This window comes from Aedes aegypti, chromosome 2 (assembly GCF_002204515.2).
Source record: "Aedes aegypti strain LVP_AGWG chromosome 2, AaegL5.0 Primary Assembly, whole genome shotgun sequence".
In the NCBI taxonomy this organism is placed as follows: domain Eukaryota; kingdom Metazoa; phylum Arthropoda; class Insecta; order Diptera; family Culicidae; genus Aedes; species Aedes aegypti.
Genome location: NC_035108.1, coordinates 171884529 through 171900787, shown reverse-complemented (window position 1 = coordinate 171900787; position 16259 = coordinate 171884529). Strand labels below are relative to the sequence as shown.

The following is a 16259-nucleotide window of genomic DNA, read 5'->3' as shown; positions in this document are numbered from 1 at the left end:
CAAAACTTTGTCTTAAGAACAAGCTTTTGATATTCAAACAAATTTTCAGGCCAGCCATGTTGTATGCTGTACCAATATGGACTACCCAAGTAACCGTACAGCTGTATATAGTTGCATCAATATCACTTTATATGCTTCTATAAAATATGGCATATAAAGTCATACTGCATTACATGTCTCATTAATGCAGTATTAAAGTGGAAAAGGGCGCTATTAAAGTGTAAATACGGCTACATTTCCTAGCTCTATGTTAGCAATTGCTAAAGTATAGTTACGGCCTGTACCGTATAAAAGCTTTAGCCAAAGTGTATTTAATGCATGAAGAAAAGGATCAAAAATAGAAACACAAAACAATTTTTTTGTTCGTTGGATGTCAGGTCAGTGTTGCTTTTTTTGGTATGATTCATATGTGTATTTTGTTTACTTCCTTTGGTGGGATTTGAACCTAAATTAAATGTGTGATGTTTTCGATGACTCGTCGCGCCTATCCTCCGGACCATGAATGCTGCATGTCATGGCCGGGAAAATTGTGCAACTTCAAGTAGCGCCCTTTCGTTGCCAGTGATAAATACTGTCGATTTCACTCCAAGTTGGACCGTCCCAAGTGTGTAAGCTCCTTCAAAGTGTGGAAGCAGCTCAGGGTTACGTCAAATCATGATGGTGTTTTTAGTGCACTTTTTCCTTGTGGTTCAAGGAACAAGTGTAACGAATACGTTTTAATGATCCGATGCACGTGTGCACCCTTATTTATCCCTTGATAGTCCAATTTGGGGTGAAGTGTGCAATAAGTAAGTGGACACGACTGTTGCACTTCCAAGTTTACCACGGCTGTCGCTTTTTTGCTGTTGAGATTTTGTTTTGTTTTCATTGTGTGGGGCTAAATCTTCACGTTTTATGTATCGTTTTAGCGCCTCGGCATATTGAATCGTTGATAGCCATGTGGTGTACGCACGGGCCTATCAATCGTAAGGTTTTTGGTTCAATTCCAGGTTGTTGTTTATTTTTTTGTTTTCAAATTCTGGTTTCTCGTAATAAAAATCTACGAATTTCAACAAGATATCTTGTGGCGAATTTTCATAAGGGATATTTAAGTATTTCTTTATCCTATTTGCCTGAGTGAGGGAAGGTTTGACGATAAATAGAGCAATGAAATCTTGCCATTTTTGTTGCGATGAAGCATTAAGTAAGATGATGCAATGAAGCATTGAATGGTGACCGTATATCACCCATTAATGCACATTTCATTGCTACAATAAAACAATGCTACATTGCATTCATAAATTGGAATTAAAGCATTACTGCACGCATATTGCAGAATAAAAGCAATGATGCATTGCACTCGTTGAATTAAAGTTAAAATACGGTAATACCTTAATGCTTGTGGTTACTTGGGTAGCTGTTGTAATACCAGGAAGAAAGCTCTGCAGAGAATTCAAAATAAAATTTTGAAAATGATTCTGAGGCTTCCTCCCTGGTATAGTACCAATGAGTTACATAGGATATCCAATGTTGAAACATTGGAACAAATGTCAAATAAAATAATCAATAATTTCAGGCAAAAATCGTTACAATCTTCTATTGCCACGATTAGAGTGTCCATCCCGAGACATCCCGGGACAAAATATCCCGGGATTTAACAAATTTCGGGATTTCTCGTTTCCCGGGATTTTAGTTCTGACATCCCGGGAATCCCGGGATTCCCGAAATGTACGTAAAATTTGATAAAAACCACTAAATTTCAATGAAAAACAATTACATTTTTCCTCACTATCAAGTCTTATTTGATAAAATAGAAAAGCATCACGAAGAAAAGAATAAACGAATAATTATTTCCATGAAAATATCGATTTACCAAGTAAGAAACATTGATTTTTATTATTCTAGTTGCAAAATTTCAATGCTTTTCTCTTAGCCAGTTTTATAATCCTAGGCTGAGAAAGCAAATTTGAAAGTACACCTAAATCAACTTCAGTCAAGAATTTTGGGTAATCAACTTTTTGTATGATCTACTACAATACTTTCTTTGTTCTCTAAAGTTATTTCGATATTTAAATTTGACCGCTATTCTCTATTTTTTTAGTCCATTATTATTTTATTTTTTATTGTTTTATTTTTATTTCTTTTTGCTTATTGTGTTTTTATTATCCGATGACCCTGGTGGGATCGGTTCTGCTATTTGATTATCAATTAGCAGATAGTCTGTCCAGAAACGTCGCGCAGAAAAATGATAGACACCGTAAAACATAATAATCCATGTGTTAAATAAAAATATTCTTCTCTTTTGACTGCCGGCATTCGAAAGATTAAATCAGAAACACCTAACCAACAAATGCCATGGGTCTATCGCCAGCTTTTCAGGCGAATCCTCAGACCTAATACCTTTCCCAACCTCCACCTCCGTATCACTTATGAGGGTGTCGCTGAGTCGGTGGCCTCTCATTAAGTAAGTGATACATCAACATTTCCTTCCCCAATCCCAAGTTACGGTAAAGATGGGCGTGACCGGGAATAGAAATATTCATGGTTTTGATTTTCTTGTTCAAAACTGGATCAAGGTTCACTCCCTAGCCTTGTTCCTGAAAGTAGTCTGAATGAGATTATCAAAAAACACACATGGATATACTGCCCATAACTGCATATTTGTAACATTCGACAAAAGTAGGCATTGAGTAAATGTGATACCAAGTTTGCATTTTATTGCAGTATGGGAGGGAACTGATATTTCAAAAAATCACTAAGAATTCAAAAGTGCTTATTTAAGGCTGAAATTTTGTACAACTCATATCGCTTATTGGGTGAACAGTCAGAAAAAAAATCTGATAGAAATTTCGTTGCCACTGCATTATGAGGCTCATGTATAATCTCAATGAGACTGTTATGCGGTTACAATTGCCAATGTGACAAAACAACTTGGTATTTTTTTCGAATTTTCTAGAACAATCTCACAGATTTTAGTAAGTGGATCGAAAGTATTTGTCATTTGATGACTCTCCCCGGTATTAACTCGAAATTGTCAAAAATGTCGAATGTGACTGTTATGCAGTTATGGGCAGTATAGCTAGTATCCAATCTACGAAGTATACCGTAACTACGCTAACGCTAACGCTAACGCTATCTACTACAATACTTTCTTTGTTCTCTAAAGTTATGATGACTTTTCAAATGTTCGAAGCAAATTGCTTTGATTTTATGACTTAATTTTTTACCATACTTCCATTCATAAGTGTTATAAAGAATTCGAAAAATCCCTTGCAAACCCGTTATTAGTCCAGCTAAGTTTTGTTAAGTTAGTTTATCTTCTTATTCTCATTTCATCCATGATATGTGATTTATTAAAATTTATTATATTATCTTGGACAGCTACATTATCTTTTTATTTGATTGAAAAAACATTGTATTGTTCAATTTGTACTTTTATTTCAACCAAAATACTAGTTTCATTGAAAATTTGAGAAATCCCGGGATCCCGGGATTTCCCGGGATAAACTTAAATTTTTGTCCCGAATCCCGGGACGAACAAAATGGCCGGGAAATGGACACACTAGCCACGATTAATGCGTTATATGTTTAGGTTAAGTTAGGTTAAGTATATTATAAACTTCAGGGTGGCCACCAAATATCCATTTTGAAATTCCCGCTTTTTTCCCGGTTTTCCCGGTATAATTTTCAAAATTTTCCCGGTTTTTCATTGAGGGGCCCAAACGCAAAATGGGGACAATTTGATCGGGTTTTAAATCGAATATACCGTAATCCGGGGGCAAATTGATCACTACTTCGCAACTTTTTGTCATGTTTTTCTTTGGAATTCAAATATTGTCAAATTTATTTCGGTAAAACCAGTACTTCATTGATCTCTATCAGATTATGTAGTCGTTTTTTGATGAAATAAATTTAACCATTTCATAAAATTAGTTGTAATATCAATAATTGAAAATGATACATTGGGGCGAAATTGATCACTATATAATTAAGCATATTTTAGAAAGTAAAATTTCCCTATCTACTAAATTTCAGTCTCCTGAATCTGAAAATGATGTCAAAATTCTTACAACTTGTGTATATCATCATTTTATTGCAAAATTAAACTTTGTAAATCTGCATACTACGCCTAAATGTATGCAATTTCCCTTGAAATAAGCACGCTCTTGAACAATAAACGCTTTTATAAGCAAACAACTGTTCTTGTAATGCTGTACGATTTCAAAAATGAGTTTAGTAGTTCATACTGAAGCTTACACAACATTTTTAGCACTCAAAGTTCGTATGCAGGCTTAGCACCAGCGGATTGTTTAGTACCGACATTTTCAAAAGTATTGCTGACACCTTAAAAAAATGTGAATGTTTCTATGCAAAACTGACCTTAATAAAAATGAAATACAGTTAACTCTCCCTTACTCGATATTCCATATCTCGATATCGAGTTAGAGAACCATAGTAAAAGTTGGTTTTCATGGCTAACTCGATGGTCCCTTGGAACGCTGTTGCACTGCTTTTGTGTTCTGTAACTCGATACCTCCCTAACTCGATGGTCCCTTCAATATCGAGTAAGGGAGAGATGACTGTAGTTTAAAATTATCATTAGACATCTATAAACTAGAAAATATGGAATGTTTGTTATGCCAACGAAGTGATAAGCATCCTTGAAAGGAAATGCTATTTGTTATCGACCTGATCTAATTCACCCCAGTGATCAATTTGCCCCCGGATTACGGTACTAAAAATTCTTGTTCAAGCTTTTCGACGGAATTTCCAGGTAATTTTTTTTCTGTCAAAAAGGAAAAATAACATTATTTTTTAGGAGATTGGCTTGTTTTTTGGTTCTTGTACAATTAGTATGAAATGAAAAAAAAATTGAAAAAAAACTTCAAAGTCGATTATCTCAAAACTAGGTTTCTGCCACTTACACTTCTTTGCTTCTATTCTCGTTACCCATTCCACATATACACGTTGGAGCCCTTGAGCAAAAAAAAATTGACCTGCTCTCAAGCTAACTCGCGACATACAAACACCATTCCATTTTAATTTATATAGATATGGCCAATTTTTACATCTTACAAGAAGTTTAGTGTAGCAAAAAATTAAATTAGTGTACAAGAAATTAAATCAATAATGTTTATATATTACTTGTTCAAGATTTCAGATGCCTAATGGCAATACTATCAACCATATCAACTTTCTACAACTTATTTTTGGTGGTTTGTAGATTAGGAGCTTGAAGATATTTGTTCAGAATGATTTTCCCGGTGACTATCCCAAATTCCCGGTTTTTCCCGTCTTTTTCCCGGTGGATTCAAATTCCCGTCTTTTTCCCGCTTTTCCCGTTTTTCCCGGTTCGGTGGCCACCCTGAAACTTTTTTTTTCTCTTATAAGCAGGTGAAATCAACTCACCTGTAAAAAATCTGAACTGCTACGGCAAATGAAATGTAATATGTTGTTAACAAAATGTTAATAAAATCTTAGATTTGTTTTACCAAATTAGGATGATAGTGTTGTCTAATAACACAGAACACCTAGATATAAGAAATAATGAATGTAATGTTTGGAATGATACTAATAAAGAAATTAAAAAAAAAAAAAAAAAAAAAAAAAAAAAAAAAAAAAAAAAAAAAAAAAAAAAAAAAAAAAAAAACATTACGAAGCTATAGATTCACAGCACAGTCCAACCCTACGGAAATCGGAAATCTGCTTCGAAGTGAACCATTCCAAAGTCTAGATGCTATAATATATCATACTACCATATTATGGTTCCATAAGGATGATAATAACATTCTAATAATGTTTTCAAAACCAATAGTTGAAAAATAAAATTTGTTCCGATTTTGGCACGGTGTTCCGTTTTTGGCAACTGAAAATTTCGACTTGTTGCCAAAAACGGAATTCCACTGTACATGTATGATCACTTCTGTAAGAAAGCAATATTATTTTGTTGATAGTATTCTACAAACTATTATTTTAAAACTTTTTGTGAAATGTTCGAAGAATCACGTTACCGTGTACGCACCAAACTTTGCGCAGTTAAGAAATTATCATCCTATTTACGCTTCAAACAAGGCTAAAATCTGTATTTTTTTCATTCAAACCTTTGCCAACGATAGGCTTTTAACCCTTTAGTAGAACACATAATTTAAAAAAATAAAAATAATCCATAAAAAAAATTAAAAAATGCAAAAGGTGATTCACCACCTTGTGCCTAACATTGCGCACAAAATCTGAATTGTTCCAAACTTTGCGCATGATGTGCCTAACTTTGCGCATACTTTAAAATGCTCGTTTGCTTATAATAATTTTACTTTTTTACTGGTTTTGCATTGAACAAAAAGGGTATAACTAATATGAGTTTCATCAGGAGTTTTTTCCGTAAATTTCAATTTAATTTATTCAACCCCAAACATAGAGTGACCGCGAATAGTGAGTTACTATGTTCTTATTTTTTATTATATACTCACAAGATTACAATCTGAACAATATAGTTTACAGCTTATGCTTATTTGTTTACGTACGTTGCTTTATATAGTTTATTCTCTTGTTTTTTAAATTATTAAATTTATTTTTTTATTTTCTTGTTTTTTTTTTATTTTGTTCCATTGCTTTGAATAATTATAAAATTATATTATATATTATATAAGTGAAGAACTACGAAATTTGATGCTCGTATCCACTGCTGATGGCCATGGTCGATTCGATTTCGCACAATTCGGAAGCATTTTAAACAAAATCTTCTCTGTTGTACATATCGTCAGCTGAAAGTGGAGGATTTCCAGATGAACTTGACGAGTCTTTAGCAGTGATGTGCCTCAACTGAAGCTCAGGCGAGCTGCGCTCGAGAGTTTTCTCGTTTGTCTATTAGTATTTCAAGCTGCAGGTTGCTTGGGGGCTGTCCCTTAATGGACGGACCCTTTCTTTCCACTGAATCCATGGAAAGCATCGATAAATTCGGGAGATGTATCGATCTCTGGTGTTTATTTTTTTTTTTTGAATTGCCGCCAGTACGGATATTCCATAATTGAACGCTTTTTGCTAGGCAACTGGAGCTTGAATCATTGTCCATCAACTGGGAAGCCAACCATTGCGCTATCAATTATCCAAGTTTACAGTAAAAGTCTCCTCCTGCGTCAATACAGTGAGTTTTCCGAGATTTTTCAATGCACACCTTGCCTTTAGCTTCATACAAAAGGTACTTTCAGGAATATTACATGTAGCCACTGCCTTAAGGATTGAGTGACCATTCCTGAAGATCGACAGCTTTTGTCATTTGCAAGGACGTACATGTATTTACATGCCATTCCGAATTGCTAGAAGTGCGCAAAAATTAAGACCCTCTTGTAAAAAATGGGTCCTATCATTGCGCATCGCTTTTTTTAAATAAAAATTCGACATATTATATGGAAAATTAATAGAATCACTAGAATATTACCTTTTTTGCAAAAACACCGGAAATATACTTTTCACAACACAGTTTTGTTCAGAAAAATGTTCATTTTTGGCAGAGCCACTCCTTAGCGCTTGTGCTAAGACGGTGTAAAAGTTGACGTTTTATAAGGTTTTTTGTTTATTTACTAACATTAACGAGGGTTTTTTAGTAAACAAATGTATGTCAAATACTTATTTCACATAAACGAACATGTTGCTGAAACTGAATTTTAAAAAAAATCAATGATCCATTATCATTTTTTCATGCTTCTTAAAAATGCGCAAAGTTTGGAGCTGCGCAAAGTTAGGTGCGTACACGGTATTTTTACACACACAATATTTTTTATTTTCTTGTTTTTCAACTTTTATTACAACTTGCAAGTATTTATTCAAGTTTTTTTTCAATTTAGAATGATTTTAAAATATATATTGAGTTATGGAGAGAAATTTACCTCCCGCGTGACGATTAGTAGAGATATCCAGAAATTTATTGAAATTTCGACTTATGGAGAGCACGTTGTATGCAAATTTGAAGGGACCGAAAAATCCGTCGACTAATAGAGTAAATCGAGTTATAGAATATCGAGTTCATCATGAACTGGAATACCAGCTGCATGTAATTGTTCTGGTTCCAAACTTAAAAATTCACGCTTATGAAATTCGTTCCGTTGATAGAGGGACCGGTTAAAACTATAGGCTATTTTTGATGCGTATTTTAAAACGGTTCTTCCAAAGATCAAAATCGTTATATTTTTAAAATATTCTTTTATTTCGGCTTGGGAATACTATAAACTTTCATAATTATCAATAATATCCATAGAAAATAGAGTTTTCGATGAATAATGAGGATTTATTTCTTTTACCGCATTAATAGGGAATACCGAAATAATGGGCAAATTTAAAGTAGGGTTACTTATACAAAAATAAACATGGAAGGGTACTGGAGATTTTGCGCAGATGTCCTCAGGGCTGGTAGCAGTCAGAGGCCAAAATAATAGTGACTTTAGGGACCAAAATGATCAAAATAGTGGCCAAAAAGTGAATGCACATATTGGGTAAACTTAGAATGTAAAGAACAGCAGTAATTATTGGAAATGTTTCTTAAAATTTATCTGTCCAGGATAAGACTTGATTGCTCAAAACGATGGTGCATCTAAGATGTAACTTCTTCATAAAAAGGATAAATTTCAGAAAATTCTGAAAAAAAAATCCTCGCTTTATCAAAAATTTAAAATAAGCAGAAAATAGAAACAAAGGTAAAATTTGTGGCAGAATTTCCGTAAAATTAAAGTCTTTTTTCCAATAAATGAATTTCTAAGAACAATCATATCGTAAAACTCGTGAGGTTACGGAATTTAACTGTTCTACGACCCTGAAATTGACTAATTTTGCATACCGTGCACCCCCGCTAATTTGAACGGTACCTCATGCAAACCATTGGAACTTAAAACCGTGTTTCTGGTTAGCCTTCTGGCTGTTTTGTTTTGATTCAACGTTTCGTTTCACAATGTTCCATTTGACTTCATTGCCTTCCATGAGCTTCGGGGATCAAAGTGATCAAATTAAAAGCGGTCAAATCAACAGGGGTATCCAGTACTTAGATTATGAACAAACAGTAAACGATTGAAACCGCATATGTGTTGCTAAAATTCATGAACAGGTGTATTTGACGTTAGGGAATCGCCACTGATATCACTATCAATGAATCATAATTGTCTAACAATGTTTAAACATTTATCATAGAAACGTTTGTTAGGTTTTGAAGTTTCCATGTTCACGACGAACAGGCTGGAATAGCCTAGAACTCGACAATTTAAATGTGCAATATAAGAACGTGTTTTTGTACAAAAAGTCGAGTGAAAAAAAAACAATAGTAAGGGTTAATGAATGGAAAAATTTATATTTTATTGATTGGAATTTCTAATGTAATTTCTCAAACGATTTCCAGAAAAATTATTACTCACATTTAAAATTCTGGACGAGTTTTTAACAAACTCTTTTATATTATTTTGCTGTTTTCCAAACCGTCTCTGGCTAATCTTCCAGAGGAGTTTGATGAGGATCTTTCAGAAAGCAGATTTAAGATTTTGGCTTAAGTTTAGTAAAATATTTTGGTCGGAAAATTCAGTTTAAATTTGCTTTCTTCTGGAGGAAATCTCCAGAGGAATTCCTGGACAAAATTCCCGAAGAAATTCCTGGAGGAAATCCTCGGATAAATTATCTGAATAAATCCCCAAAGCAATTTGTAGAAGAATTCCTGGACGAAATCTCCGGTGGAATTGCTTTTGTAATATTTCTGAGAAACTTCTGGTGAAAATTCCCGAAGGATTTCTTAGAATTCCTGGCCTTAAAGGATTTTCTGAAGGCAATTCCTGGAAGAAATTATGGATGAAATCTATGAAGAAATTTCTGATCGAAATACCCGAAGGAATTCCTGTAGGACATCCCCGGAGGTATTGCTGTAGCAAATCCACAGATGAATTCGTGAAAGAAGTCCCCGTAGAAAAACCAAGGGTAAACTGCTGGTGGGAATGCATGGAGTAATTCCTGGTGGCCCTCGTGCGTTAAAATACACTCAAATAAAGATTTAAAAAAAAAAAAAAAATTCCTGGTGGAAATTTTGTTAGACACATCGGAACAACTTTGGTAGAATTTCTGGAAGAGCTCCTGGACGACTCTGTTGAAGGACTTCGTTGAGGAATCTTTAGATGTATTCTCATAGAAATTCTTGGTGGAATTCCTAAATGATTTCCCGGAGAAATAGCCTGATGTTCGCTTTCCTTCTTAAATCACTCAACTTTTGCGATCTCATCTTCTAGACTACAAAGCTATTTCAGGGACAAAAATCCGAACAAACAGTAACAAACATATGTCAAACCAGATTTGAAACAGCTCAAATCTTAATCCAAATATGACCAAAAATGGACCAGGCAGCTAATCTGCTAAAAAAAAAACAGAAAATAGACCAGAAAACTGGGATAAAACAAAATTGGAACTTCAATTGCATCATCGGCTCAAACTCCATTTTTTACTATGGTCCAAAAATTTGAACCATACCTGTGATTTGGTCCACCGGTGAAGTTGCCCAGGGTCTCCTACATAAATTTTCTCAGATTTTCTCTTTATGGGGAACGTTTACGAAATATTCACCTGAATCTTCCAGAATGCTAGCCAGGATTCCCTATTTTTCTTGACACTTTCTTTTCCCAATCACACTAATTGTCTTTAAATATGTCAAATATCTACTTCTTTTTGATGGAGTTTTAAAGGCTCAACCAGTCTTAAATTACATTTTATCAGATCACGAAGATAGTGACTTTAGTGACCATTTTTCTGAAAAAAGTGACTTTAGTGACTTTTTGTTGGAAATAGTGACTTTTAAGTGACCAGGCCGAAAAAAGTGACCAAGTCACTAAAAAGTGACTTGCTACCAGCCCTGTGTCCTGGAAAAAAATAAATCTAAAACCAAAACCCCAACCCCCTTATCCCGGTGGGTACGCAACTGCTATGAATAAACAAGCAAAGTCTACGCTAAAAATGATGGGATCGCAAACTTACCGTCTGTGTTTTCGTGGTTGATTTTCGTCGATTCGTTCATAGGAGACTCGGCTGGGTTAAGATTGGCAAAGTGAACCTGTCGAAAGAAAAAGAAGATAATGATATCAGCATTTTTAGATAATTTAAGTCTATCTACGTTTGTTTGATAAGTAATCTTTGCTATCATTAATTACATTAAAATTCAAAGAGATTGTGCTTTAGTATGTTCGAAATAGGGGTATCTACCATAAAAACGAATCTAATATTGATGGTAAAAAAAACTACTGTTTGTGCACCTTCAAGTGTTGCGGCAAAACAGCAAAAGTTGAATTCCGGTTCACCTGATGAGATGGCTTCACTTACGGTTGTTGGTTTAAAATATTGTTCCACCGGCTAAAAATATCTCTAAGCTGGCATTAAAACTGGGATTCGTCCCAACACAACACACAAAACTTTCTGTCCGTAAGGAAAGGTATCAAAAATCACAACGAGAAAAATGAGCAATAAATTTTCGCTTGGCGAGGAAGGATAAAAATCGATTCCTGTCCTGTCCTTAAATTCGATAAACTCAAATCACGGTTTTAAAATCGTCAGTTTCGTGTTTTAAAACTTGGATACGGCTGGCTGCATTTCCCGTATCATTTGCTGCACCACAAAATTTCAAGTTTTTCACTCGCGCACCGAAAACCGAAATGAAAAATCACCGCTTACTAATGATGCTTTGCTTCACATTTCACCCACTCGTCACAAATTTTTGCAGTCGACGGCGGTTGATTGTTTTTTCACTGCGATGCGTTTTGATTGCAAAAGCAAAAGTGAACTGGTTGTTGTCTTTTTTTCCTGTTGGAGTAACAGAGAAAGAGAAATTTCACCGAGTCCCATCGACAATTGCCTACGACAAATTCAATGGGTGTGAGCGAACTGGCTTTTTCATTTTGTTCTGTTCGTTTTGGATTAGCTGCTGCTGATGGCGGAGCGGCATGTCAAACGACAGCGCCGTCAATTTACGACTTGTAACCTGACTTGCAAGCAATGAGAAAAATTGCACTCAACTCATTGTAAGGAAGATTGACGGCAGAGATTTTGTTTCCAACAACAAATTACGAAACAGGTGTAAAATGCGCCGTCGAGGTAAAACGCGCCACCGCAAAATCTTAAAGCTTAAAAGTATTTCAGTCAAATTCGATCATTTCATACGATAGGTATCTCCAGGGCCTTACGGGAGGGCCGAGGGGGGCATGGCCCCGGGCCCCCACATTTTAGGGGCCCCCACAAATCTTGACAAACATATAGTTAAACTTTTACGAAATTCGGAAAATGGACGAAATTTTTACAAACAAACTCAAATAAAATTACTAGGACAAAATATTATATTCAGAATGGGATTTTGTTATAACACACTTCACAAGAAACAATAAGATTTAGAAAGATTCAGAAAAATTTTAGATGTACAGAGCACCATACTTTTGCTTAAGGTGATTATGAAACGAAGCCAAACTTTGAATTTTAAAATGTACAAGACTAGAGAATCTGACAACAGTTCGCGTTGAAAATCAATGAAATTACTTGCTTGCTGGTGGTGACTCATGGGATAAATTTTCAACGCGGAGCGCTGTTTGGTTCTCAAGTCTTGTGTTCTTGAAAATTTGAGGTGTGGCTTCGTTCTCACCTTAAGTTCCTGACGATTTTCTAATGTTTCATTTCCAAATGTAACGAAAGCTTTCTAAACTAATTTTAAGACTAAGTTCGAATGCATTTTATATATCTGCAGATCAAGTAATAGCACTTAATTATTGAAATATATATTATACTCTATCGATCACGCTACAGTGCTGGTAGTGTTTAAGTGCCTTGAATATAGGACCTTTGGAGGCCTCTAGCTTGAAAAAAAAAAAATCAGAAAGGAACCAAAATTGACCGAATATAAAAAAAAAACTAACGTTACCTTAACCCTCTAATACCCAAATTTTAATTTTCGATCTAAACATCATTTTGAGTTATCTAAAATCGTTCTAAACACGTTTTGGACAAAGATTTATTTGTATTCGCAAATTTATGAATTTTGGTTTTTGATTTGTATTTTTTCTTGAAGCCTCTTCTAGTTATTGATTTTTTGCAATAATAAAAATTCAAGTTTTTACAATACTTTTGAAAATATTAAATTTTAAATTTTTTTCCGAGATGTTTTTTATTTTCCGTGTAATTAACAGAAAAGCAGGTTTGAAATTATTTTGATATCACCAGTCTCTTCTTCTGTGATAGGTTGATCGCAGAAAAATATAAAAGGAACGATTTTCTATATTACACGTTAAATGAACCCCAGGCATTTTTAGGGTATATAAGAATACAATTTTTCAAACAATTTTAAAAAATACAAAAAAGTTTCAAAAGTCATAAAAAACTTTTCTTATTTGCGTGTTATGAGTCAAAATTTAAGCCAAAAATAAAATCATTTTGATTTCCGAGCTACGAAAAAATACACAAAATTCCAAAGTGTACCCCGTCTAAAGGCGGGGTTGGGTATTAGAGGGTTAAAAGAACCAGAAGATAAGAGTTCGATTCTTCATCGTAGAATCAGGGCAGACATTTCTCTTTTGGTTTTGTAATTCCTCGAGACATTACGACAGTATTACTGCTCGTATTAATGTGTGTATTTTTTCCTGACCTTCTCTAGGAATTTCGTGAGAATTTAGGTATTTTGCCAAAGAATCCGAGATTATCCCGAAGATTACTCCAGGAGTTCATTAAGTGTATATATCCTGTGGAGTTCCTCAAAAAAATTCCTAAGGAATTTATTCAAAATTTTGTTTTGGATATCTCAAGAATATAACCAGAAATTTTCCAAGGATAGCAATAGAAATAGACCATTTCCGTCAGACCTTACCCCCTATTTTTATATTTTTCTTCGAAAGACGACCATTTTTAATGATCATTGGCGTTTTAAGAACTAATTTAGATGAACTCCTTATTTTCTTACAATTTTTTGAAAACTTGGAAATGAGCCATTTTACGAGACGTTTCGGAACAGCTGATCGCCGCAACGGCGTCAATTGACAGGAGACCTGGGATTAAATCCAGCGTGATTTTCAATAACGCCTCATCTTACCAAACGAGGACATGGAGAAAATGACAAAAATGAGATCCAAAAATGTTCGTTACTGCAACATTACACCTAGTTATTGTATCAGCTACCTCTTTGTTACCCATATTGCACATAAAAAAGCACTTTTGTGATCAGAAATATTTTGATAATTTTTCTCCATTTAAGTTTTCGCCTGGATGAAAAGCTACGCTAGAAATGCGCACAGTCATCAACCATCATCATCGCAAAAACTGACGCCGATGATTGAAAAATCCCAGGTCTCCTGTCATTTGACCAGGCTTCGTAAAATGGCTTATTCACCACTTTTTGATGTGGAAACTGTCGTGCCGCACGACAGTTGTTTCAACCCTGTGGGTATACGAAGTGGAGATTTTTCCACAACTTTCAATCTCACCCCTGCGTTGAGTGTTTGTAAACATGATGAAATGTCAATGTCAAATCGAACACACGACCGAAACGGAAAAATCCATGTTCTGAATCTACTCAATGAACTAATTTACAATGACGTCACGCTGCTTCTTCCATCGGGAAGAACACCTTTTACTGCGGGCCGTGTTTACAAAAAATGAATGATTTCGTTGTGCATTCATCCGGTGAACATTCGTCGTCCGGATGTTGGTCCGGATGTCATTTTATGTAAACATTGCCCGCATTTAGAGCAGAAAAGAAAAAGAAAGTCGACGACAAAAGAAGACCGTGGATAAATCCATGCGTGCGATTATTTCTCTCTTTTATTCTTCCGCTGTTCTTATGCACAGCAAATTGTGACGTCATTATTTGCTCTGGATAAGCACAGCGGGAGTATAAAAAAGAGAGTTAGTGGCTCGTATCAATGATCTTCGCCACCTGCCTAATGTTTCGAACATTGTCTCTGTGGAAAGAAATTTTCAAAATTTTAATAAAGTTGATAAAATTCTGTTTCTATCACAATATTTCAACTTGTTACATTGCATAAACATCCTTCTTCAATTCAGAGCAACTGAAAAATAATCTGACAGCTTCATAAGCAAGAAAACATGAAAATTGCTTAGGGTGTTCATTTTACCCCCAGTTCCCCTACACTTTTTACGGCATTCTAGATTTTGCTCTATTACTTAATGAGCCATAAAATTTTGGACAACTGCTAGGGGAATCTATGACATTTGGTCGAATGACGTTTAGTCAAAAGTACATTTGGTCGAACGGACATTTCGTCGAATTAGTTTTAGTCGAAAAGGTTAAATTGCAACAGAAAGCATATGATATTTGGTCGAACCGACATTTCGTGGAAAAAATAGTGCTCGAATCTAAAAAGTATGGCAACGAAGTTTTACGTTTAGTCTGACTACCGTTGTGGGTAACATTTTGTCGCTAATACAAGGGTGATTGAATAATTGAAAAAGTATCAGCCATTTTATCAACAATTTATATGCGATTAGCATAATTTTGTTGTTCATTTCGATGGACGCTCTTCCAACATATCTTACGTTTTTCACATTTCATGCTGCTTTTTCGTTCAGGCATATTCTGCAATTCGAGATAAGCTTATCTTAAATGGAAACTAGCTTTTGCCACCTAAGTCAACTCGTCTTCCTTTACTCGATATGTACATAGGATCAGCACAATTTTCATTTTTAATAATCCAAAGCATCTACTTCAAACTCTGTTATTCACCCGAGGTCACCAACACTGTCAGAAAAGCCATATATTTGCTTGAGAAATGTTATTAAGCTGGAAGTCACAATAAGCCATTTGGCCATAAGTGGAGTTACCGACAGCTAACACTTCGCCATTTTCCTTAACCTGCCGTTTTAATTTTGAATTCCGCATTCAAAAATCTTACCCGCGTCCGTGAGCTGCGAGACCCGAAATTCAAATAAAGATCCCGAGCAATCTCTCGGAATACTTCCATCAGATGAGCTGATCTTCATTTCGAAGAACTATGATTTTTCAAAAGAATAATAAATAAAGAAAACATTATGTTCACATCGTTGAGTAATAAAATAACTTGTTGAGCAGTTTTTCAAAGAATGATGATATTTTAAAAGAATAATAAATTCACTAGAGCTCATTTGAATAATCATTGGAGTCCTAGATTTTGGCATAACATCAAATAACAAGTAAAAAGGTAAAATAAAAAAAAAATAAAAATAAAATTTCAAAAAATGTCCCACTTTTTATTGAACAACAGTTAATGGTTCAGATTATTCGAAAGAACACTTATCAACTT

General features: G+C 34.7%; 1 protein-coding gene across 6 annotated transcripts in view; it reads right to left on the bottom strand.

Moving 5' to 3' along the window:
• Positions 1 to 16259, bottom strand: part of LOC5564078 (motile sperm domain-containing protein 2) — an 87175-nt gene that overhangs the window by 19802 nt on the left and 51114 nt on the right. For all 6 annotated transcript variants that reach the window (XM_021843143.1, XM_001648353.2, XM_021843145.1 and 3 more), the window contains exon 6: positions 10969 to 11044. In XM_021843143.1, the coding sequence (XP_021698835.1) occupies positions 10969 to 11044 (76 nt within the window). The remainder of the gene's footprint in view (positions 1 to 10968; positions 11045 to 16259) is intronic.